At 41.0% G+C, this 24,972-nt stretch overlaps 1 protein-coding gene across 2 annotated transcripts in view; it reads right to left on the minus strand.

Annotated features, from left to right (window-relative positions):
* The window catches only part of PLA2G4A (phospholipase A2 group IVA), a 74,444-nt gene extending 53,610 nt beyond the window's left edge, over window positions 1-20,834 (minus strand). For both annotated transcript variants that reach the window (XM_086462589.1, XM_086462587.1), the window contains exons 1-2: window positions 20,802-20,834; window positions 13,760-13,841 (exon numbers count right to left, since the gene is read on the minus strand). In XM_086462589.1, coding sequence (XP_086318715.1) covers window positions 13,760-13,841; window positions 20,802-20,834 — 115 coding nt within the window. The remainder of the gene's footprint in view (window positions 1-13,759; window positions 13,842-20,801) is intronic.
* Window positions 20,835-24,972: the final 4,138 nt, after the last annotated feature.

A 24,972-nucleotide genomic window follows, 5' to 3' on the forward strand; every position in this document is an offset into this window, starting at 1 on the left:
TCATCACTGTTATAGAAAGCGAATCCGGATCCAGATATTTTGGACCCATGATCTCCAGACATCATGCTTATGCAATTACAGGAATATTCCAGCAAGTACATGGCAGAACTTCCTTAAAGAACTACGTTAATTCAGTTCATTGGAGTTTTCTGCCTTCTGGTTAACCAACATCGTCGACCATTAAGTGCAATCCCATTCATAAAATCTTACTAGGTCCCGAATGACCACCTTTGTTTACTTTCCACCATTTTTTGGCTTATTGCACTACAGTACAACTTGGTTAGCACAAAGTTACATGCAGCTGAGCAGCTTGACTGAGGCCAAGCTAATAAAGGGAACTGCTGGACTACCTCCCTCTCCTTAAGGGGAAGGAAGTTAAAAAATGCCAACTACGCCTTACACACAAGCAGTCCTGGCTGGAGAAGGGAGCTTGAGCAGGCTGCGCAGCACATACTCACTGCTACCTGACTGCAGGGCTTCTCTGAATTTTACCGAAGTTATTAAACCTACCATTTCCCTAGAGAAACCTGAAGCAGGGGACACAAAGGCATTTACAACAGGTTGAACTAGTAACAATCAGAGCAAACCAGCATGGCGCAAGCTACATTAATCTCTTCCTAGGCCACAAACATAGTTTTGATGAGTGTTTAAAAATAATAACTGAATTTTTATTCAAATAGTGAGGCTCACTGGACAATATGCTTCGCATTGGCATGGAAATACGATCTGGTCTACTTGCCAGAGTCAGGTGAAAATGTAATGAATTTTAAAGTAATGTTTTTTCCCACTTTAATGTGATTTTCCAGTTTTTAAAAAAGGGAATTCCTAAAAGCAGTACTTATTAATAACCATAAAATATCAATAATTCCCAAATAATTAATGTTTCCCAAACAACATATTAACAAATATATGAATTACTAGGTTTGGTTTACCCTTGCTCTGCTGCACACTAGTGAAAGGACAGACTAACCCAAGGGCCTAAAAAGAGATGTGTCCTGCGTTCAGGAGAACATAGGCACCAGTAATTGATTAATTAATTCAGTATCAGACAGACAAAAAGGAATGGAAAATGGTAAAGTTGCAAGGTCCTCCATATAGCAGCCAGCAATGCTACCTGGCTGTGAGGGGATGGAGGAGATGGTAAACAGTCCAACTAGGCCACTGGGTGCTCAGAGTAAGACATCAGCTTGGTGTACCCTCCCTGCCACTTCACAGGCAACAAACAAGTATGTAGAGTCTTTGCTGCGGAGGCTGGCAGTGTGGTTTTGGAAACCGAGTTCTTCTCCCACCTGAAGAGGTGGAGCCCAGGAATTTCAGGAACAGAACTGGCTGTGTCAGGCTGCCACGTATAAGCATCTCATCACCCTCTTAGGTAATCTTTGCGTTAAAAACTACTGCAGCTGCACAATCACCGGAAGCCTTCCATTCAGTACCATAAAACACTGCAGCAGCTAACAGCAACAAGGGTGAACCTTTGATCTGTCTTTTTAGAGATGTTCTGAACTTCCATTTTCAAAGAGGACGGTATCTGAGTCCACTATGAATTCAGGCCTTCCATTCACACGGGGCAGATACTTCTGAGAGTTTTCAAACAGATAAATTCATGGTCCAGCAGTAATACAGACGCTAGACTAAGAGTCTGGAGACATGCCAGAAGGCCACAGGGAACCTAAAGTATCCTGGAGTACATATAGAGATTACCAATAAGGGGTCACAAGAGGAGGTGATAGGTTATTTGCTGCCTGCGTTTAAGGTACTATAAGGAATGCCAGGGCTTTCAGCCTTCATCTTCAAGAGGGATTTTGCAAAGGGGATGATGCAGTGCGAGATTTCATGAGCGGAAGGTGACTATAAGTGAAGTAAGACAGCTCCCAAAGCAGGAGCTATGCTATGAGAAACGCTGTGATTGAGCAATACGTTTATTAGAGAGTATTAGTGTCTTTTATTATAGTGCTTTTCATCTCCGGTGTTACTTAAGTGAAGGAAAGAACTGAACTCCCAGCACAGGCATTGCACCACCACTCAGTTTACTGGGGTGCGACATCACTAGCGGTTTTGTTGACCGAGCCTTGAAAGGAAAAAAAAAAAACCCAGACAAGTCAGCTAAATCCTTCATAGGTTCAAACCAAATTCATAGAAGTGCCAAGACCAAAAAAATACTCACTTCTCTAGGTTCGCTTCCGCGTACAGTTCCCTTTGCAGACAGACAGCAGTGAAAAGTGACTAAAATATGACCTTGCAATAGTCCAGAGAAAAATCTGTTTTCCTAGTAGTGTGCCAAAAGCTAAGGGATTTGGTTTGGGTTTGGTTTTTTTGTTTGGTTGGTTGTGGTTTTTTTTTTTATTACTTTAAATGCCTAGTTCTTAAGAGCTTTTTCAGTGTTAAACTTGTGAAACGTCTCACTTCACCAACAAAGACAAAAGCAGGGGAGAAGGAACAGACAGTGTTGCTGCCGAGCTCAGTTGTGACTGTGGGTCCATGGTAATACCAGATCTGGACAGTGACAATTTGGTCTAGAGTAGGTTTAGGCATATGATCACATTCCTGGTAAATTACTCAAAACCCACAATATGACTTTCATTCCAGATTTATGTTAGTTGATGGAGTATAGATTATTCCTAGTCTGGCATAAAGTCTGCTAATACAAATTTAAACTGGGAATGTTTTCTGAATACGCATAACAAGTTTACACTGGATCTGAGTAATGTATCATGAGGCTTTAGAGGTTTTGGTCCTCTACCAGCAGCCCTAGAGCTTGATTTACTTCATTGATGAAAAGCAGCCTCCAGGCCTTTGAGCAAGAAGAGGTTCCTCCCTTGACATTTTAATTCAGACAGTTGTCAGGAACATTTTAAAAATCTGGAGCTGTCCTAACTGGGCAGAACCGTAGCTAAGTATAGGCTCAGGTTAACTAAGATGTGATGTTTACATAGCTAAAACCATCACCATTGCTACTGCAAGCAGTTACAGGAAACTCAAAAATAAAGTGACACCTGTGAATTGTTTCTGGCCCAAGCTCAATCCTCAGTTGGGTTATTACAAGCATTTCATTTACAGGACTGAAGAATGGATTGTGAAGCACTTAGAACAGCGTGTGCACATCAATGTTAACAGGTCCATAAAGGGAAAGGGACAACTGCGCATGTGAGTTAATCTGTCCAACTAAGCATGGCACAACCTAGCATTAAGCAGACATTCCCTGTATTTCAATTGTCCTGTAACACTGTTAGCCACATGCTTTGATGGACCTTAGTTTTCAGTGACAGGCTTTACAAAAGTGTTCCTTTCTGTAATGATGAAGATAAGGAAGTTTGACGATTTTTTTTTCCTTCCCTTTCAGAACACAATTCTTTGATACAGATTGATATATGGGACAGTTAGCACCTTGCAAAATGCAAGACAGTAACCAGAGGATGCTTCAAATCACATTTTTAAAAGCCATTTTCAAAACAAAAGTCGTCTTCATGCAGTAGATAGCAATCTGCAGAACTCCTTATCAAAGGATCTGTGGGTGAGACTTATGCGGATTCAAAGAAAACCAGTGAAGTTTATGCAAGAGAAACAGTGAGGGCTACTAACTGCATCAGAAGCACATCCAGCTCAGGGAGTCCTTTACTGAAAACAGCTGAGTGCTTGGAGAGGTTCAGAGGAAACTATCACATGCTTACTCTGTTCATATTTTTCCTTTGTATCTGACTACGACTGATGTTCTTCCTGATTCTCCCTTAGGATCAGGCATTAGCCCAATCCTAACACAACTTCAAAGGCCTCCCTGGGATGAGAGGGAAAAGAAAAGAAAGCAGGAAGAAATCAAATTATTAAAGAGGACAAATGGAATGAAAGGAGAGAGACCCCTCCTAAACAGAGGGAGTGAAAGGCTCAAACTAGAGAACAGTGGTGTCCACAACTCTGTGGAGGAGAGCCCCACCAGGAAGTTCTGCCCAGAGACATGAAACAGAAACAGTTCCCAGTCACCATCAAGCTCTATTCTCCTGAGGCTGCAGTTGATCACAGCGTGGCAAGGGCTTCAAGCAGACAGACAAGGAAGTCCTTTAACCAGAAGGTCAGGCAAGATGGATCCTTGGTCTAAACCAGCATGACTGTTTTGATGTTATCATTACAGTGTAACAGAGTAACAGGAGAGCCTTCCTCTAGGACAAAAACAAGTTTTCACTAACATTTTACAGAAACAGTCCCTGCCTCAATAACTACATGGCAAGTATTCAGAGACAGAATTTGATTCTCATTGAAAAGATATTTTTGCAACTGGAAAGAGCAGCATTTTCTGGATCAGTTTCACTGTGGAACACATGAGCCTGCTTCCAACATGACTTTCACCTCTCAGCACTGCTTCTGGCTAACCCTACAACAGGGCAAAAATATTGCACATGTCAAAGTGAAATTTAGTCCACAGTTGCCTCAATGTTAGACTGATATTTGCAGTAGACATTTCATGAGCAGTTGTTACTAATATTGTTAATTTTTGAAGATATATCTTTTAAGGATACATATTTCAGTACCAGCCTATAGCTTTAGAGCCAGTCAGCTGCTACAGTTGGCAATGGAGCACAGACCACTGCAGGACACAACCAACAGCAGTGCTGGTACAAGGGCTGTTGGGAAGAGTCAAATCAAAAGCAGTTGCTGAAGCTCACAGAGCTTAGTCATCTTGGACTCAGTTGCCCATCCAGGCAACCCTAGATAGATTGGAGCAGCATGGGTCCAAATGGGAACATTCTATCCCCTTTCCTGTGAGATGCTTCCAGCTCTCCTCCTCTCCTGTGCTGTTAGGCATATAGTACATCTTACAGCTCCTGGCCACATGAAGATCTGTATGTGCACCTTGTAGACTGGCCAATTCTGACCTACTTTTTCCAAGTTGTTAGGTTGGTAAAGGGGAGGAGTTTGGCTTGATTTTCTCTTAAAGCTCCCTTGCAAAAAATCAGGTCCTGCTTCAGGGCCTTGCAGGAAGAGCATTATCTGATGACACCTCAACAGTTAAATCAAGTATACTGTACATGACTCAGGGTGCAAGACCAGCCAGATGTGATACAGAGAACAGCTGGATTAGTCCTGAATGAGCTGCTGTAACACAAACTGTTCTGTCCCTGCTCTAATACAAGCAGGCAAATCTCCAACTCCTTCCCTTACAGCTAGCTCAGGTTTAACACACTGCACACGTATGCCTAAACTGTGACTCTGGCTTTAAATAAGGCAACTTCAACACCAAGAGCTATGACTCATGGGGAACACAACCCCAGGGTAAAGGCCTGTGAAGAGAGAAATAGTGACAGAAACCGCACTGGGCATCACCTCCTCTTTCCATACCATTGCTGAAGCAGATCCTATAGCCAGGGCCAGGCTGGCGCTGCAGGCAGGGAACAGTGTGCACTTGTCCCTCACAATGCCACGGCTCCTCATTTCCTTTGGAGAAGCAGGAGGCAACCAGGAAGCATCTCAGTGACACTGTCCCAGTGGAAGAACATCTCCTTGACTTTGCAGGGGAAGTCTATTGCTGGTTGCAGCAGCATGGGCTAACCGTGCCAAGAGCCAGCTATAGGAGCTGCTTTCCATCTCTGTGTTAGCAAGTTTTGCAACCAGGGTTGAGCTCTGTTGACTGGACTGCTTCCAAGACTTTAACTGGTTTACCTGAGCAGCCTAACTACAGTGGAAATGCATCCTTAATTCCACCTAGCTGGACAGAAGCCGAGTACCAGAGCTATGAGCTACTCAAACTTTAAACATTTTTATTTTTAAGAAAATACTTTCTTTAAAATGACCAGAATTAGTGTTTATTATCATAGCATCAAAAGTAGATTAAGCAACTAAAAGCTGTAAATTCAAAACAGGATTAAGCAAGATTGGTGATCACTAAGAGCAGAATCATACAACTGGTTTCCTTTGTAGATGCTAGCAATTGTTTTGAAAGCCAGCATACTTTTAAAAGAAATAGATCTTTAAAAGTGTAAGACAAATTTTACAATTCCTTTGGCCCAGTTTTCCACCAAGCCCCCTGAAAATCCAGAAGGGGAGAGATCCTATGGAAAGAAGAACCACAGTTTGCAAGCATCTCTCTTCCAGAATGCTGCCGTTTGGGATTCACATCTTTTTCTGCAAGTTCTTGTACTGTCATGGAAGTAAGAAAAGGCTCTACAGCATGGTGTGGTATCTGGAGTAGGTTCAAAACTAAACATCCACTATATAAGAACTCAATGGACCGGAGGCAAGGGCTTTTCCAAAAGCTCCAGTCAGAGAAGTGATTTTACAAGATCTATTGACTCCTGCAACCAGCAGAAAGCTAAGCAACTAAGATAATCAAATCCTAACCAAAACCATGAAGATTGAGATATTCCATCTTGTATTGGGTTTATGTGTCAGGTTTTGGGCAGCAGACAGATGGGAGGGGCTGCAGGGGTGGCTTCTGTGAGAAGATACCAGAAGCTGTCCTCATGTCAGACAAAGATAGTTTTATCTGGCTCCAAGATGGACCAGCTGCTAGCCAAGGCTGAGTCCATCAGCAGCACTGGTGGTACCTCTGTGATAATGTATTTAAGAAAGCATAAAAAACATGGCGTAGTAGCTGTGAGAGAAGAAGAACAAAACGTGAGAGAAGCAACTATGCAGATACCAAGTCAGGAGGAAAAGGTGCTCCAGGTGCCAGAGAAGAGATTCTGCCATATTGACACAAGTTGCCCCCCTGCAGCCCGTGGAGGACCAAGGTGGAGTAGGGATCCACATTGAAACCTGTGGAGGATCCCATGGCTGGAGCAGGTAGATGTGCCCTAAAGGAAGCTGCAGCCTGCACAGAATCCACACAGGAGCAGACGCCTATCAGGAGCTGTGGCCCATAGAGAGGAGCCCACACAGGAGCAGATTTTCTATCATGAACTGTGGCCCATGGGGGACCCATGCTGGAGCAGTATGCTCCTGAAGGACTATACTCCTCAGAATGGGCCCATGCTGGAGCAGTTCTTGAAGGACTGCAGCCCATGGGAAGGACCCACACTGGAGAAGGTCATGAAGGATTTTATGCTGTGGAAGGGATCACACTGGAGCAGGGGAACAGTGTGAGGAAGGAAGAGTGTCAGACCTAACATGTCATGAACCAACTGCAACACCCATTCTCCATCCCTACGCATTGCCTAGGGGGATGCAGAAGAGTCAGCAGTGAAGTTGAGCCTGGGAAGAAGGGCAGTGTAGATGCCAAGGTGGTTTTAGTTGTATTTCTAAATATCCTACTCTGTTACAATTAAATGGCAATAAATTAGAGTAATTTCCTCAAATTGAGTCTGTTTTGCCTGTGACAGTAATAGGTAAGTGATCTCCCTGTTCGCATCTTGACCTATGAGAGCTTTTCATCGTATCTTCTCCCCCCATCCTGTTGGTGGAGGGGGAGCAATAGCACAGCGTGGTGGGCACCTGGCAGCCAGCCAAGGTCAACCCACCACACATCTGCTGCAGTTGCTCATCTCTTAAATCTTCTAGACTGTAAAAAGACTTAGCCAGAAGAGTTGAGCACAGCTATTAGATCAGCAGTCGCTAAAATAGAATTTAAATATTTTGTAAAGATTGCTCTGCATCAATTGGAAGCTGATAGGACAGCATCTAGAACGTGAGAGTCACTTTGAAATGGACGCTATAAAATTGAAATAGGTTAATTCAGTAAAGGAAGTAAATTCAGTAAAGGGACTTGAATGAACTCCTGGGAAAGAGGGAATCTGCTCTCAGACCTTCTTGCCCCCCACCCCGCCCTCCCCCCAAACATTCTGGGTCATGCACTCTTACAGTAATTCTCATTCATCATTCACACACACATATTCACAGAATGACAGAAGTCGTGTAAGTAGACTAACTTCATATATATATGAAAAGCATTTGCATGGGAAATGTCTATGATGCAATTATTGCCATTTTTCTTTATTTTGATGTGCTTTATCAGTGAGAAACAAAAGCAGCTACTGCAGCTAGGCTACTCAGATTCTGGTATGTCCCAGATTCAGATTTGATTGCTTGTCTTTGTCAGATCACGCCACAAAAATTTTAAAGCTTACAGACAACGGGAAATCTCAGCCAAATACAATAAAAATAGAGGGCTGGAAGTTACCCTAGCTCCAGCTTTCTCTGTTGTTCCAGCCACCCAGATCAACAGCAGGACACTAAAAATATGCGTTGAATCAGCAGTGCTGTATGTGAACTGTTCACCCAAGGAAACACATTGCCTGTGGAAGTTACAGTGTAGTAGTCATCTATTACCTAGTTTTAAGGATGACAGAACCATTTATGCTCTCCATTAATGAAGAGCTCAAGAAATCTTCAAAAACTTGCTTAAAATACTGCATATCTCCCCAGCCTAGGCTTGAGGAGACAGAGGTGTGGATAACTATGCCCAAGAAGTCCATACCACTATCATCACTACAACCAATTGGGGAATACATGAGGCCAAGCAGAGTAGTGTAAAGTGTGCCTCAGCTGTCTTCCTAAATGAAAAATCAAAAAACCAGCCACCTAAAGTGTATGTATACTAACACACACAGTCTGGGAAACAAACAGGGGAAACTGGAGCTCCGTCCAGTCAGAAAGTTATGATATCATAGGAATAATCAAAACATGGTGGGGCAACTCATATGACTGCAGGATTGTGATTGACAGCTATAGGCTACATTGTAAAGACAGGCAGGGTAGAAGAGGAGGAGGAGTTGCACTTTATATTAAGGAGAACCTTGAATGTATAGAACTCAACTATGGCAATTGTTGAAGTCCTATCGAATGCCTCTGGGTCAAAATCAGAGGGCTGGTCTCCAAGGGAGACCTTCCAGTAGGCATCTGTTACTGACCCCCCAAACCAAGACAACACGACCAGTGAAGCAATACTTGGGTCAATCAAGCAAGCTCCAGGTCAACAAAACCTGGTTCTTACGGGAGACTTTAACTACCCAGACATCTGCTAGATTAACTACACAGCAGTTCACCGGTCATCCATCAAGTTCCTGGAACGCTTGGAGGACTCCTTCATATAAATGTTAGATGTACCAACCAGGTATGGGGCGCTGCTGGACTTGCTGCTCACTAACCAAGAAAACGTGGTCTGTAATATCTCAATTAGTGGCAGCCTTGGCTGCAGTGATCACAACATTGTGGAGTTTGGGATAAAGCTGAGCACACTGAAGGTTAGTTCCAAGACAAAGGTTTTAGACTTTAGAAAAGCAAACTTCAGCTTGCTCAGGGCTCAGTTGGAAGGGATCCTGTGGGAAGCTTCCATGGAGGATAAAGGAGCTAGTGAGTGCTGGGAGTTTTTCAAGAACACTTTCCTAGACGCACAAAACCAGTTCATCCCCTCTAAAGGCAAGGGAAGTAGGCAGAGTAAGAGACCCCCCTGGCTTAACCACAAGCTTCTAAGTCTGCTCAGAACCAAAAGGGAATCATACCAGAGATGGAAAAGTGGTACATTATCTGTTGAAAATTACAAGGGCATTGCTCAGCTTGAACTGAAATTGGACAGAGATGTCAGAAACTTCAAGAAAGGGTTCTTCACATACATTAATAACAAGCAGAAACAGAAGGAGAGTATTGGCCCACTATTAAAAAGGAAAGGTGAACTAGTCATTAATAACACTGAAGAGACAGAGGTCCTCAAAGCCTTCTTCACCTTTGTCTTTACCAGTGCTGTTGGGTCCCAGGCCACAAGAACAAAAATCCAGATTGATGCAGACACAGACCCACCATCAGTGAAGGAAGAGTTAGTGTGTCAACTCTTACAGGAGCTTGACCATACAAATCAACGAGCCCGGATGCCATCCACCCAAGGGTGTTAAGAGAGCTGGCTGATGTTGTTGCGAGGCCACTCTCCATAATCTCTGGGAAGTTGTGGAGATCGGGAGATGTGTCTGAAGACTGGAAGAAGGCTAATGTAACCCCTATCTACAAGAAGGATTCCAAGGAGGACCCAGGTAATTATAGACCTATTAGCCTCACGTCAACCCCTGGGAAAGTTATGGAGCAAATTCTCCTGGGGACTATCACAAGTAAAACGAAGCATGTATTTGGGAAAAGCCAACATGGATTCACCAGCGGCGAATCGTGCTTTCTACAACAAAGTAACCCGTTTAGTTGATGCAGGGCAAGCGATGGACATTGTCTACCTGGACTTTTCCAAGGCTTTTGACACAGTCCCCCACAGCCTCCTCCTTGAAAAACTGACATGTTACAGTCTAGACAAGTGGTCTGTGCAGTGGGTGGGGAACTGGCTGACAGGCCATACCCAGAGGGTGGTAGTAAATAGTTCATTCTCAAACTGGCAAGCAGTCACAAATGGGGTTCCCCAGGGATCAATATTGGGCCCAATGCTGTTTAATACCTTCATAAGTGATTTGGATGTTGGGATCAAGAACACCCTGATGAAGTTTGCAGATGACACCAAAATGAGTGGGGTAGTTGACACTACAGAAGGTAGAGCAACCCTCCAGGAAGACCTGAACAGGCTGGAGGAGTGGGCTAGCAGGAACCTTAGGAAGTTCAAGGACAAGTGTAAGATCTTGCATCTGGGAATACATAACCCAGGCATGCAGCTCAGACTGGGATCCACCTGGCTGGAGAGCAGCCCTATGGAGAGGGATCTGGGAGTCTTGGTGGACAACAAGCTCAACATGAGTGAACAGTGTGCTGCAGCAGCAAAGAAAGCCAACAGGATGCTGAGTTGCATTAACAAGGGCATCACCAGCTGAGATAAAGAAGCCATTATCCCACTCTACTCAGTGCTGGTCAGACCACACCTTCAGTACTGCATTCAGTTTTGGTTCCTGCTATATAAAAAGACACGGACAAGCTGGAAAGGGTCCAGAGAAAGGCCACCAAAATGATCAGAGGACTGGAAGACCTGCTGTATGAAGAAAGGCTGAGAAAACTGGGTTGGTTCAGCCTTGAGAATAGAAGGCTTAGGGGAGACCTTATCACCACATTCCAGTATTTAAAAGGTGGCTACCAAGAAGATGGAGACTCCCTTTTTACAAGGAGTCACATGGAAAAGACAAGGGGTAATGGATACAAGTTACTCCTGGGGAGATTCTGATTGGACTCCAGAAGAAACTTTTTCACCATGAGGACAATTAGGCATTGGAATAATCTCCCAAGGGAAGTGGTGGATTCCCCTACATTGGCCAGTTTTAAGACTCAGCTGGGCCATATCATTTAAACTATATTTTTTACTTTGAAAGGTTGGACTAGATGATCCTTGAGGTCTCTTCCAACCTGTTTTTCTATGATTCTATGCCAGAGAAGTCAGGCCCTCCATGCCCGCCCACCCACAGAGCTGGGGCACCATGCACACTAGACTTCTCATCTAGAAGTCGTTGAGCATATGTAGACCTCAAATCCTCAAGATTAAAATATCACACAAACAGCAAAATTACAAGCACTTCCACATAGTTAATCAACTTAGATTTACTCAGATCCTTCACAGCTATTCCAGAAAGTCTTGGAAAGGCTGATATGGAAAAAAGAAGAAAAGCAAAACATTATAAAAAAATCTCTCATGTTCCCTGGGACCTCCATCACCACCACAATGTAAATTTACCTCTTGCCCACAGAGCAGTCACTGTCTACAAAAACTGGAGCAACAACAACAGAATAAACTAGGAGAAACCCACCAGAAGAGTCAACAGCTTGGTAGTGTCCATCATGAGAGCGCAACACTCAGGTACCCACCTCAACCAAGGCATTTCATATTATGCATCACAGTCATTCTCACTGGTAATGAATCCTACCCCTGAGATCAGAAACCCAATGTAAAAGAAATTTCTTCAACAAGTTAGTTTTGGCAAATCAAATGAACAAAAAAAATATTGGCTGGCATGATCAAGTGTAAAGACCCTCCACTGCTCACAGCTTCATGCATCTTCAGTAATTAACATGATTACTGATTTGATCAAAGAGCTTCCAGGCTCCAACACACCAAGCTTTGTATATACATGGGAAATAAAAAATTTTTAAATGTTACCAAAATAAAAACAGAAGCAAGGATCTGCTTTGGGTTTTTTTTGTTTGGTTGGTTTGGTTTTGTGGTGGTTTTGTTTTGCTTTTTACTTCAGAGGATTTATCAGGACTCCAAGAACAAGGCCCTGGGAACTTGGAAGCTCACTTAGAGACACCCCAGACAGCAGGTGCCTCAGGCTACAGAGCACTCATAGCTGCCTCAGACAGGAAACCAAGCAGGTTTCAGTGGCCCTTGAGCATAGTTCTGTCAGGTTTTATCAAAATAAAAAAAGTTCTTCCTGAGTAGTTTTTTGGTTTTGATGATTTGGTAAGATAAGAGTTTTGTCTTGAAAAACCCCAATTATATTGATGGATAACATTTTGAATTTATACTACAGGACCATACTTGTCCTGAGGGGAAGGAAAAAAAAAATAATAAAAAATAGCCAGAGTCTTCTGGCTTCCTTCACCCTTGCCGTACTCCCTTTAATATCCTGTCACGTGATCCCCATTTCAACCCCCTTTCTTCCCTTCCCATGTTCCCCACACTATCTCTTGACAGAAACTTCTGTGCCCAAGAACCTGTATCTTTCTGTTTAACCCATCTTCTTACAAACAAAAACCCATGGGCCCCCGTTTCACTCTTTTCCCAGGGTGGTCTCATAAAAAGACCCTCCAGAAGCCACCAGGATAACACCCCACTGCATCTTCTCTGTGTGCTTCTTGCCTTCACCCCACAATAGATGCTAAATAGATTCCAAATTACTTCTCTCCTTCTGCCAGGGTTCCCCTCTCTCCCCTCATACTTGGGGCTCTTGAACATTCCTCTTCCAACTGTCCCTCCCACTTTCCCCTCAAAGTGTAATATCAACAGTAGACACTAATTATGAAAAAAGCTGTTAATCCACTGAAGCAAAGCTGTGTGTCAGAGCACCTGCTGTAGTTTGACCTGAAAAGAGTTTCCAGGAATGTGCTGCCGGGAGAGAAACAATTGCATGTCAAACAAGCTTGATGAGAGAGCAGGAGTGACACACCACACTCATCCTCCCAGCCCGAGCCTGCAAGGCTTGGGCTATGTAATGCTCTGCATGAAGCACCAAGGAAAGGGAGAGACAACCTGACAGCAAAACTGTCATAATCAAGGAAGAGGGAATATTCTTTTCATAGATTCAGCCACTATATTATTCTCTCCCTCTTCCCTCCTTAAGAGCAGGCAAGAGTTTTCATAAGTCATTCTTCCTAGTGGTTTCCTGTTCAGACACTAAGTCCAGAGGCTCAGAAGCCTAGTAGAAAGGAAAGAAGTACTGGTGTCTTATTAGCTCTCCACCATGAGATTTGCTCATTCATTTTGGATTTTTTTTTCTTCTTTTTTTTTTCTTCTTACTGCATTGACTCAGCAGAGCTCTGAGCTTCTCTCTTTTAAAGTGTTCCCACCACGAAACCACAGCCCTTTGAAGACACAGCAATTGTCAGTTTCACTATACTCAGACCAGCACTTCCAACTGAACCAAAAAACTAAGTGTAGATGTTGCTTGCTTGCAGGCAAATTCTTTACAACTCACTGAGCTTTTTCAGGTTAATGGAAAGAAGGAGCAGCAATCTGCTTTCTGAGTTAGAGTGAGTAAGCAATGAAATGGGTACATTGCTCCAGCTTTAACAAGCAAGACAAATAAAAAAACCACCAACCCACTAACAATCACTGAATGCATGACAAGCTTGATGTGTCATCTACTCCTGCCTACAACAACAGTCTCCTAGAAGAAAGAGACAAAATAGAAAGAGAAATACTTACGCATGTCACCAATCGCTCCTTTCGTGACATTTGTGGCTTTCCTTACTGTCACAGTGAATATGTGTGAATACTGGTGTTCCACCTGGAAGTCAGAGAGTTAGAGGTGATTAAGCTCCAGAACCAAAAACCACCTATCAAAATAAGTTTCATTTTGTCCAAAAACTGAGAGAAAGAAATCACCCAGTCAAAATGTAAGTGAAACTCATACTGGATAGAGCATCTTAAAGCTGAACTGCACCCTGTAGCTTTACTGAAAGGTCAGACCTTATACTAGGGTTGCTTGATTTTCCTGCAGCCACACCTACTAATCTCAACAAATAACACACCTCCTCTCTACAGAACCTGCTTTAAGGCATTTAGTCAGTCAGGGACAACTTGGTGTGGTAAGAAAAAAAAAAAAAAAGAAACAAAAAAAAGAGTGGGCTATTGTACAGTATGCTTGTCTTTGTAATTACCCTCCCCCAGTAAAAAGAAGGGGTGTAATTATGTTAAAGTATATATTCTGTAAGATATATGCATACTGCACACACAAGAGATACAGTTAGTAACGCATGGAATATACCTTTTTATACAGATCAATATTCAAAGTGCAAGTGTCCTTAAGCCAATAGAGGGAATCTGAAAAGCAAGCTGTTAAAACATTCACAAGCAAATTTCACACAGCTTCTGGAACTTCCTGTTTCCTGCTAAGGCCAAGCACGCAGCAGGAGCTGCCCTTTTAAGAGCAGGTCTGTTCTGAACGAGCTAGGGAAGCAGAAAAAGATGTGAGATTAAGAAACAAGAGTAAAAATCTTAATGAAAAGAGATCAGTAACTCACATCTATTCTTAATTTATCTACATAGCTGTAAGTTTAACCAACTTGCTGAATACCATGATGGGAATCACCACTGCATATTGCAAGGCAGACCACGTTGGCCTTTCCAGGGACACAGCACAGAGTTTGGGAATAAGTTTGAAGTTTTATGTATTAGAGCCAGGATCAAGTCTCACACAATTACCTCTCAGCACTTACATCTATATTGCTTATCTTAAAGCCAGTCATAAGACACTCAAGCTGTTTGACTGCCCAGAGTGCCTAGACACTGACTCACATGCTGGTACAATCTGAAGAGTGCCAGCTCACTCTCCTGCAACATAAACCTCACCCACTGGGAGAGGACCACCTCACATCTGAGCTCTGCCTCTACAAAGAGATCAGGTCTAAGCTGCCTGGATTTTACAGCTCAAGCCACTGCATCAAAAGTATACCTCCTATGGAACCTCAGGTTGTCACCCATCATATACAGTGATATAACCCTACCTTAGGTTTCCATTTCTAAACTGAAACAAGGATATTTTCTACCTTTACCTAACCAGCCATTAACTTCTTGAAATATGTTAAAATAAACAATGCATATCAGTCATTGGGACCAAAACAACTAACCAAATACTAGAAGTCTTACAACATATTCCAATCAGAAGGAAAAGGGGGAAGTACCAGAATCAGGAAATTCATTGAAGTTTATTTAAAATGATTGACAATACCCTTGATATGGGACATGCTGTGCCTGGTGCTTTCTTGCTGTTTTCATCTGGATACTTTTTTTTTCTCTTTTTAAAACTTTTTAAAGGAACAAATAGGTAAGCCAACAAAACTGTTCAACCCACATGCAGCTTAGTTTAACAGTGGCACACACCTGTATTTGGCCTATTGCTGCTTCAGCTGCTAGACTTTACAAGGGCCTTCAGGTGGTTCACATTGCTATTTCAGAACTGGTTGTTTCAGCCAAGCCTTATTATTTCACATCTACAATGTGCTTACACCCAGAGACTAGAACCAAATTGCATCCCTCCCATACAAATAAACAAACAAAAAATAATAGTGTCTTATAGGTTATATATAATTTTCTCAAAAAAACAAAAGCCAAAATCAATCTTCTAAAGACAGTAGAAGTGGCTTGTGAATGCTTAAGTAACAGTTGAGTCAAGATGCATTAAAAAACAATGCAAATGATACCAACACAAACTATTCCACAAGTCTGTAGTCAAGAGGTCTGAAAAGGCATAGCCACATCACCATGGCAAAATATCTAGGAGAAAATGCCCAGTGATACTGAAGCTATGACTTCACCGCAGACACTGGCTCACCCAGACACTGAATTGTTGCGTCTTTATTAAGGCTGTAATCACCCACATGTTGTGACAACTGCTGGAGGGTCATTTCTTGATAGTCTGCCCAGCAGTAAATTTAAACTCTGCAATTTTCCCTCTGTAAGCTGTAGGAGTTGTCTGGTTCAAAGAACAAGTAAGCAGGCAGGGGGAAAATTGTGGCAAGGTAAACTATTACCTTGCAAGTGGTATACTGAAATCATCACTCCCCAGCAAATGGTTCACCAATGGCAGTAAAAATGGAATCAAGACTTTAACTGATTGTCCCAACCAGGACTGTTAACTCACCTCAAAAGTATCAAAACCAACAGGAAGGGTTTAGCTGTAGGAATTCAAATTTTCTAAGAAGCAACACCTATTTAATAGCCTGCCTTGTGCTAATATGAAGACAAACCAATGACATCCATAATCTTTTGCATCGCAGCTTCCAGGAGAGGATGGGGGAAGGAGGATGGGACTTCTCCCTGAACAAACTTCTGCCTCTGCCACATGGCAAAAAAAAAAGTCCAGAGTTTTCTATCACAGCAGGGTAAACAGGGATTTTAGTGGGTATCTGGGAACCACTGGTAATACTGTGAACACAGCTATGTAAAATTACCCCAGCTATGTCACTTACCCTCCTGCAAGTATTTTTACAAGCTATGATTCTCCAGAAAACGACTCTCACTGTCCCTTGTTTTCAGTTTGCTTCTTGAAAGCGCTTGAAGCTGTTTCATCAGCCACCTTCACACACACGTCAGATCAACGAAGGATCGGTTTCACAATGTGGCACAGACCTCAAGAGTTTGTTCACACAGACTGATGTAGTTCCTTTGTCATATACAACCTTATAATTAAGAGAAACAGCCCAAAGTACAAACGCACCACCCTTTTCCTTATTCTTATCTGTTAAGAAAGAGCCTGTCCTCACCAGAGATAACAAATCAGAGATCATTGAATATTTAGCAAAAAAGAGGAGGATGGAGTTATAAATAAGTTAAAAGTACGGGACATTGGCATGATGGATTTAGTTCTCAGCTGCTATGTGGAACTTGTGTGCAACTCCGGTGCCTCAGAGTCCTGGCTGTAAAATGGGGATACTACAAGATGCTCACTTACAAAAAATACTTCTGTAATTTTCTTGCATCTCCTAGTCCTACTTATGAAACTCATATGCCTAAATAAAATGCCTACCATCAAAACAAGGCTAACCCACCACTTACTAGTGTATTCTCATTACAGCAGTACAGAGTCCATCCCTACTTTCTATTACAAGTCAATAACTGTTGTGCTAACACCATAGTGAGAACTGCTTGTCATTGACTTAAGCAGCAAACCCTGTCGTTCCAGCTGTTGTTCTTCCAAGAAAGTTATGTCTGATTTAAGGTCCGGTATCCTCTGAAATGAACGCGAGTACACAGAGGTCTGGCAAAAGCAAAAAACATTATCTTCTTTCCTCACGCCTCACCAAAAATAACACACTGAGGCTTATAATTATAGTGTTATTAATATTTGGGCATAATCACACTCTTGGAAGAAATTTGCAACTACTAAAATAAATTATCTCCCTCTTAGTAAAAAAAAAAAATACAGAGAGATACACAGGAAGCTCAAAAGTCTGGATCTTTTCTTACCCCAAAATAAACATTTTTCATGCAACTTATGTGCAATTGAGAATGAAGGCAGTTTTCCACTTACAATCCAGTTTCTAAGGGTATTAAAAGGCCTAATGTCCATATTAACAGCTAGCGCAACTTTCAGAAGCATTTTTTGGTTCGTTTTCGGAAGGATTGAGTTCTAAAGAAGTTAGATGCCCCCTGAAAATACCACAAGAAATCTATTAACTCTGAATACCTTTATAAATCCAGCCCTTGCTAATTTAGATGACTAAGCTGCATTTTCTAAAGTGATTTATGCTCACCTTAAGTCTTGATAAAAATCTGTACATTGCCAACTCCTCAATTACTTCTGAAAAAACAGATGATGGTATATAAATCACTCAAATGTTGCAACACTGAGTGGAGCAACATCTGCATACCTTTAAAAATCTGAGCCAGGTTAAAAATTTCAGAAGCTCACAATTAACTCAAAAACCTACATCGTCTTATCGAAAGTAACCTAGCTTTACATATGCATTTCATTTCACTTCCTCTTTCTCCATAAATTTAGAGAAGACAGAAGAAAAAAGTTTTCAATATTCCCTCTCTGAACACGGGTTTTCTGAATTATGGAAACTCCTGTGGACAGTATTCACTCTCTACTGGTTCAATCCTCAAGGTTTTCCAAGTATCCTGCACAGCCATGGTTCAATATCGCCTATTCTCACACCACAGCTCTCCACCTCTTCTAACTCTTCCTCCCTCATTCCTCTCACACCTTTGACTGCTTTTTTACCTCCCAGTAAAGTTTCCCTAATTATCTGATTTCCTCTATTTTACATATCACTGCATTTGTATTTACATAAACACCATTACCTTCCCACTACGGGACTGGAAACAGAACAACATGCTGAGACCTCCTGTAACACAACTGGGTTCTACCTATGAACTTTCCACACTTAATTGAGAAAGCAAGGGATTTGCATGCATTTAATATAATATTTTTCATATCCCAGAATACCAAGTCACAAAAGCTAACTCAAACAGGAGATATACTTGCACACAAGATACCAATCAGGAAGCTCTGGTACAGACAGATTGTGTAATAAGTATTTATTACTTTTACTTCCTTAGCATTAAGGACACTTAAGCTGACAATTGAGCTGGACAAATTAAAATGTTTGCCTTTTTTCTTAAGTAACAAATTTTCATAAAGTTCACATTCTTCTTTCACAGGGTATGACAATTAAGATAAATATTTGCGCATGCACACACACAAATTTTATCTTGAAGTGACTTCCCCCATTGTATAATATTTATCCTCCACATCAATAACAGAAGATTTATTATGCATTTTAATTCTTTATTCTCTGAATCAAAAAGCATTTTTAGTACAGTCAGTTCTGTCTGTACCTGCAGTAACTTTTTGAGTGCCTTACTTTACTCCTCTGAGCCTTTCAAAAAATGAAGAAAAATAAAGAGATCAGAAAACACATAACACATAAGAGAAGGACTTTTGAAAAATGCAGAATTCGAGTCTTTTAATGTCAAATATCATTAAAAATTCAAGATTTTTTGCATTGATATGAGCCTGCTGCCCTTGACTGTTCTAAATTGTAGTAAAACTTTGCATGCAATTTCAATTTTCAAATTAAGAAACCTCAAAGATTTCCATTCACTTTTCAAGCAAATATAGGATCAGCTCTCGTATTAACAGTGTTCCTTCCTGCATTGGCAATATTCCTACAGCAGCAGTTCACCCTTCCCAGAGGACTGTAACTGTGTATACTTCTAAAACTGCTTTTTGCTCATTATGGAATATATATTGGTATCAAATAAGATCTTTTACGTGAATGATTCAATGAAATAGAGCTGATGCCTCAGAGACCTCTTCCATAAACGTACAGATCAGATCAAGCATTCCATCCAGAAGAGGGCACTGATGCAGAAAGGAAGAAGTCGGGAATTGTTTTAACACTGTTAAACACAGACATCAACCCGAAACTTGTCTCTACAGCAGTGTTCACAGGACTACGCAGTGAGTAAAACACAAGTTTGACACCCGCTGGCTGCAAACTCATGTAAAGGATGTGACTGCGTGGGGTAGAAACCACATAATTGATAAGAAACCATTTCAAGGAAGCATATGCTGTGTTTTTAGCAATGTAAGAGTTCAACGTTCTAACAAGTGTATGGTAACTATCTTTGAGTACATGTCACCTTTCCTGCCATGAGATTTTGCGACTGTTATGAAAAGTGTTTGATATGAACACACTCAGCTTGTTTCAAGATTTCAGTTTGAGCTGGAATTGCCATTTCAGTGTTTACTTTGGAAAGTCATTCAAGCAAAGATAATGTGTGAATATTACAGCCAAAAGCCAGCATTCAACAAGCTGCAGAGCCATTCCACTGGCTTGCCATACAAAGGGCAGTTCTGCTCCCATTTCCCTTCTCTTCCTTCCCTTGCCCCTAACTTCTCTACTTGTACAGGTTGTGCTCACATGGCTGTACCCTTCGCTTGGGCCAGCTCTGACAGCAGAGAATTAATCTTTTGCATTGAACTGTTATCCTGACAAATCGTCGAGGTCAATTGGCTCACTCCAATGACATGTGATTGATAGCCGATACAAGGGATGCAGCAGATACAGTGGAATAAAGCGTGAAGGAGGGAGCAGGAGCTTTTGGCAGCCATGTGTGGTGGAATGGCACAGATCGTTTCACTGATACGTAGACCATACATGCTACATTTTGAACATTCTCTTTGAAACCACATCATCGATACATACTAATTTAGGATCGAAATACCCAAAATTGCCAGCTTATCCCTCCATCCACACTAGTGAAAAGGAAAAAAAAAAAAAAAAAAAGTGTTATTCAGTAACTAGAATTCTACAAAAAAATTGCATTGTGTAAGGGAGAAAGTTAGACACATGTTAGTACTTTTGTAGACTGCAGTTCAGTTTGACAGTTTGTGGAAGAACTTCCGTGAAATAGTCAACTACAAGCACTTTGATAAAACACTTTGGACAGGAAAGTCCTTTAGAACAATACCTATGACATCACACACATGAGATTATATTCCATTTTGACTTACAGATGAGCAACTACACTCAAAGCCTTGACATGCTTTTGAAAAGCTACCTTGAACCTTTTGAATTTCATTCAAATAAATTTCTGAAGACATTTGCTCTAACCACGTTTACCATTTCTTTAAGGAATTAATGATAACTCTAATGCTGTGTGCTTATTTAGAGTAACTTCTAATAGGATAAATTATACAAGACAGTATATACAAAGAAGACTCAAAGCTACTTACCACAATGTGTTGATAAGGATCTATGATGGACATTTTTGCCCTACTTTTTATTCAAGAGAACTGTCAAGTGTCTATTTCAGTTCTAGACAGAAGAGACTGCTCAGTTTTCCAAAGCAGAGTTCAGTATGACAGATCCTTTAACTATTAAAGAAAAAAATATAATTAAAATTCTTATTTTCCTTTTAAATTACATTTTATGACAGAGCAAATTAGTTCCTGCACTTTAAGAGGATTCCCACAATTAATTTGTTTACAAAGAATTCAATTTCATATAAGCTATGGAGGTATAGATATTTACTTGCCTGAACCAGAGAAGTTTCTTGTGCTTGTTTCCCCTGCTTCAGGATAAGAACATGAACCAAGTATCTCGAATTCCAGTCATCCAAGTGTTTTAGCAGTTCTACAGATAAAGGAAATAATAGAAAAGATATATTTATCCATTACATACATTCAAATGCATATGCTTCCATGCATTACCATCCTAGTCTAAAGATTAAAAAAAATATAAAAATAAAAATCCACATTTAGTTAATAGCCTTTTTACTGTAGTAACAAATTTGTGGTTCCCATGCTTTCCTTCTATATCAAGATGCTCACACAGTCAGGACAGGACACAGATGAATTTCCTCTGTATCCTTCTCAGCACAGGAAAGTTCACTTGGCAGCTGCTCATTTAACTTGTCAATGAGCAGCAATAGTGCCCTCTGTAAACCTGAGAAGAGAATTCCAGCCGAAGCTGTGCTTAACCTCCCTGGCCACCCCAGTTGTCTAGAGATTCACAAGAGGCTTTGATGGGCAAACTGCAAACCAGCTGGCAGGATTTAAACAAGTTCTTCACAGGCCACTGTTTTCTGAACACTTTGTGAAGAATTCTACTGAAATTAGGGGCCACCAGAGGCCTTAAACTTTTGAACTTCTGTTCTTAAACTTAAACTTCTGTTTCCAACCATCAAAGTAAAATATATCAATGGAGATTATTTCTTTCTGCATCTCTACAAAAACATGGAAACTGCTGGACATGATCAGTTCTCAAATTCTGCTGAACCATGATCAGACCTGAACCATCAGCAGAAGATTCAGAGTGAAAAATAAAAAAGCACCATGTGGGGCTTGGTCTCAAGGAAATGATTCCTAATCCTAATTTTAAAAGGGCAGAACAAGCCCTAAAGGATAATGATTTATGTCACTCCCAAAACCCTTGCTCTTGAGCAATTATGTGCAGGCACTTCAATTAAAATTTTGTTTTGTTATGATCACTAGAACATAAGATATCCATTCTTTAAGCCTGTCTGACCTAGTAATAGCTTGAGGTTTATTTATTTGTTTTTATCAAAGGAAGTCTGAATAACAAAGAATTTAACATACATTCAGTTCATCGTTTTCATTCAAGGCAACTCAATGCCAGGGCAACAGGAACAAGCCATTTTTATCGTAAAGAGCAAGTAGCTTTTCAGACTTAAGGAAGATCTCCAATGCAAAAAATTATTATTTCTCCTGCTGCAATAATAATTGCAAAGACTTATTTTTATTCAAATTCTAATCAGCCAAATTCATTAGTGGTGTAAACAGGCAGATGGGTGGGAAGTAACATTATGTTTATAGGCAGACTGTGTAGCTGTTTTGTTATGTTCAAGTTTATTTTACCTCAGGTCCTACCTAAAGTATGACATTGGAGAACCTTGGTAAACAAGCCCTGCCATATCAGTTTTTGAGGAACTGTTGCAAACTTCAAAGGCAATTGAGAAAAGGGAACAGTGAGGGTTATCCAATCACTGTAATTTTAAGTCATAAAACAGAAAATACACTATCTCCCCTAACTGCACAGTTGACTACCAACAAGTTACCATGCTCATTTTTGAGAAGTTACACGAAACCAAACTGAGGATACTGCTCTATCTGCAGAGATAAGAAAAAGCGTTAGGCCTAGGACAAGAAGCCTGGTTTGAGTTATTGTTAGCATACCAGAGGCAGAGTTCCAGTCATCACTCAACTGGTCGACTGGCTTAGACATGAGATCATCTCTCTTCCTATAACCCCCTGCCTCATTTATTTCATCATCTGCAGGAAACACATTTGTGATCCTGCAAACAACAGTCTCTTTGACTACAGAGCCGTAATGAATCCCCAAGCACCATCTGTCCTCCATGTTGAATGAGACAAAGATAATGCAGACAGACAAATATGCAATCACGTAATGAACAACTGTATCACCAACACACATGCACAAACTGCAAGCTAAAGATATACAGGCAGAGTCTGTGAACAAGGAGAAAAGGGCCAGGCAGAAAGTAGACCGTTATGTGATATGCAAAGCCTAATACCCTGGTTTATATCCATACAGCTCCACCCAACAGCATGACAGAACCCAGCCCTAGCCATGCTGGTATTACTCCAAATTTGAGCTCTTGGTTTGCTGTCCTAATGACACTCTTTCAGGATGTAATAAACAGAGGCAGGTACCCAGAGATAGACATCCAGAGACATTTCAGACATGTGAGTATACCTGAGGCACCCTGGAGCTAGCAGATGGACAGGTATTCATGCTCTGCCAGAAGCCAGCAGGACATCTAAAGTGGCACCAGACATTTATGTTTCAGTGACTTGAATATTTCTGTCATTTACAGCAGACTTATTTCAAAACAGTTACTTGACCCTAATAGAGTTACACCACACCCTTTTCAAGCTTGTACTACACTATCAAGGGAGTTCGGGCAAAGCATACTAATGTATTTCTATATCTACAAAACTTAGTGTGGCAGAGGAGCCAAAATACAGCACTAACAGAAGCTACCTAATAAGCTCATCAAGAGCCACAAAGAAAGTCTTGAAGAATGTTTACTTTGCACATCTGCAGTAGAGTTGTGATCCCAAGATTATCTCACTTAACACTGCCACTATACGCTGTTAATTCCACAAAGCCTAATGGAAAAATCATCAACTAATTAAGGACTGTACTACAAGCACATACAAAGAACTGAACTCTAGGTGAAGCTGGTGGCAGGCCAACGCTTCACACATTGCAGAGGAAGTAGTGCCTTTAAGAAGATCTTCAGGGACACTTTAATATTATTAACATGCATTGTCCTGTTTCCCCAATACCTGGTGGTATCACATCAGCTGTGCTGTTCCCAGCACTGACAGCACTCCTTCCTAAAGAACTAGCAAAGCACCTTGCAGGCAGCGCCTCTGCAATAACATGAGCATAAATTCTACCAATTCATACAGTATCATCAAAATTAACTAAACTGGCCAGACTGATTAATGATCTATTTCTTGATGTTTTAATGACAAACATACAAGTTTACAAATTGTCCAAGTTTACCAAACACCATAGCAAACAGCCTCTTGAACAGGCCACAGTTTAGCTCGGTCATGTAATACAGAGACAGTTTTCTGCTAAATTCCTAATCTCACTTTCACCCAAAAGTGGACTCTACTTTTGTCAGTCCAAGAGCATTTAATTGTTAGGCACAGTTTCAGACATCAAAAGTAATAAGCTATTAGTGGACAGGTGGATCACTACTTAAATCAAGACTCTTCTGTGATCTTAGCTCATTTTCACTTGAGGTGACAGACTGAAATGGATAAGGAATCATTGTCTCTACAGACCAACAATAACAGCAATTCCACAAAAAGATTTACAGAAAAATAGAGATTATTACTGGAACATTTTCCAGTAATTCCTACAGTTAATTCAGTTTTACAGGCTATGTAGAGTACAAAGGACAGGAAGAATAATGAGATTTTCCTATTTCATGCTGAGTATGAGCTTACTCCACAGTTAGTCTCACCAAGCAGATAAGCTCTGAAAAATTAGTAAAGCACAATACAGTATAAATATCACCACCAGAATACATCTTCAAGATTATAAGAAAAATCATAAAAGGGAGATTGTTTACATCAAGCTGGCCAATTCTTCTTAAAAATCAGAGACAAGGACAATTAAAAAAAAAAATGAATAAGTGCGACTCACTGGTACAGTCATTAATACTCAATCCAATATGATAAGAGTAAGGGGTACAGAATAAGCTAAGTATTGACTCAGGCTTTTGGTATGAATATCACCATCCATTTTTATCAAATCAGATTAGAGTTTTATTTGGTTACAGATTATCCTGTGATTGTATAGCAGAAATAATAATCTGTTTCCACATGATTTTTGCCTAACATC

Source organism: Leptosomus discolor, chromosome 3 (genome assembly GCF_034619465.1).
Source record: "Leptosomus discolor isolate bLepDis1 chromosome 3, bLepDis1.hap2, whole genome shotgun sequence".
NCBI classification, from domain to species: domain Eukaryota; kingdom Metazoa; phylum Chordata; class Aves; order Leptosomiformes; family Leptosomidae; genus Leptosomus; species Leptosomus discolor.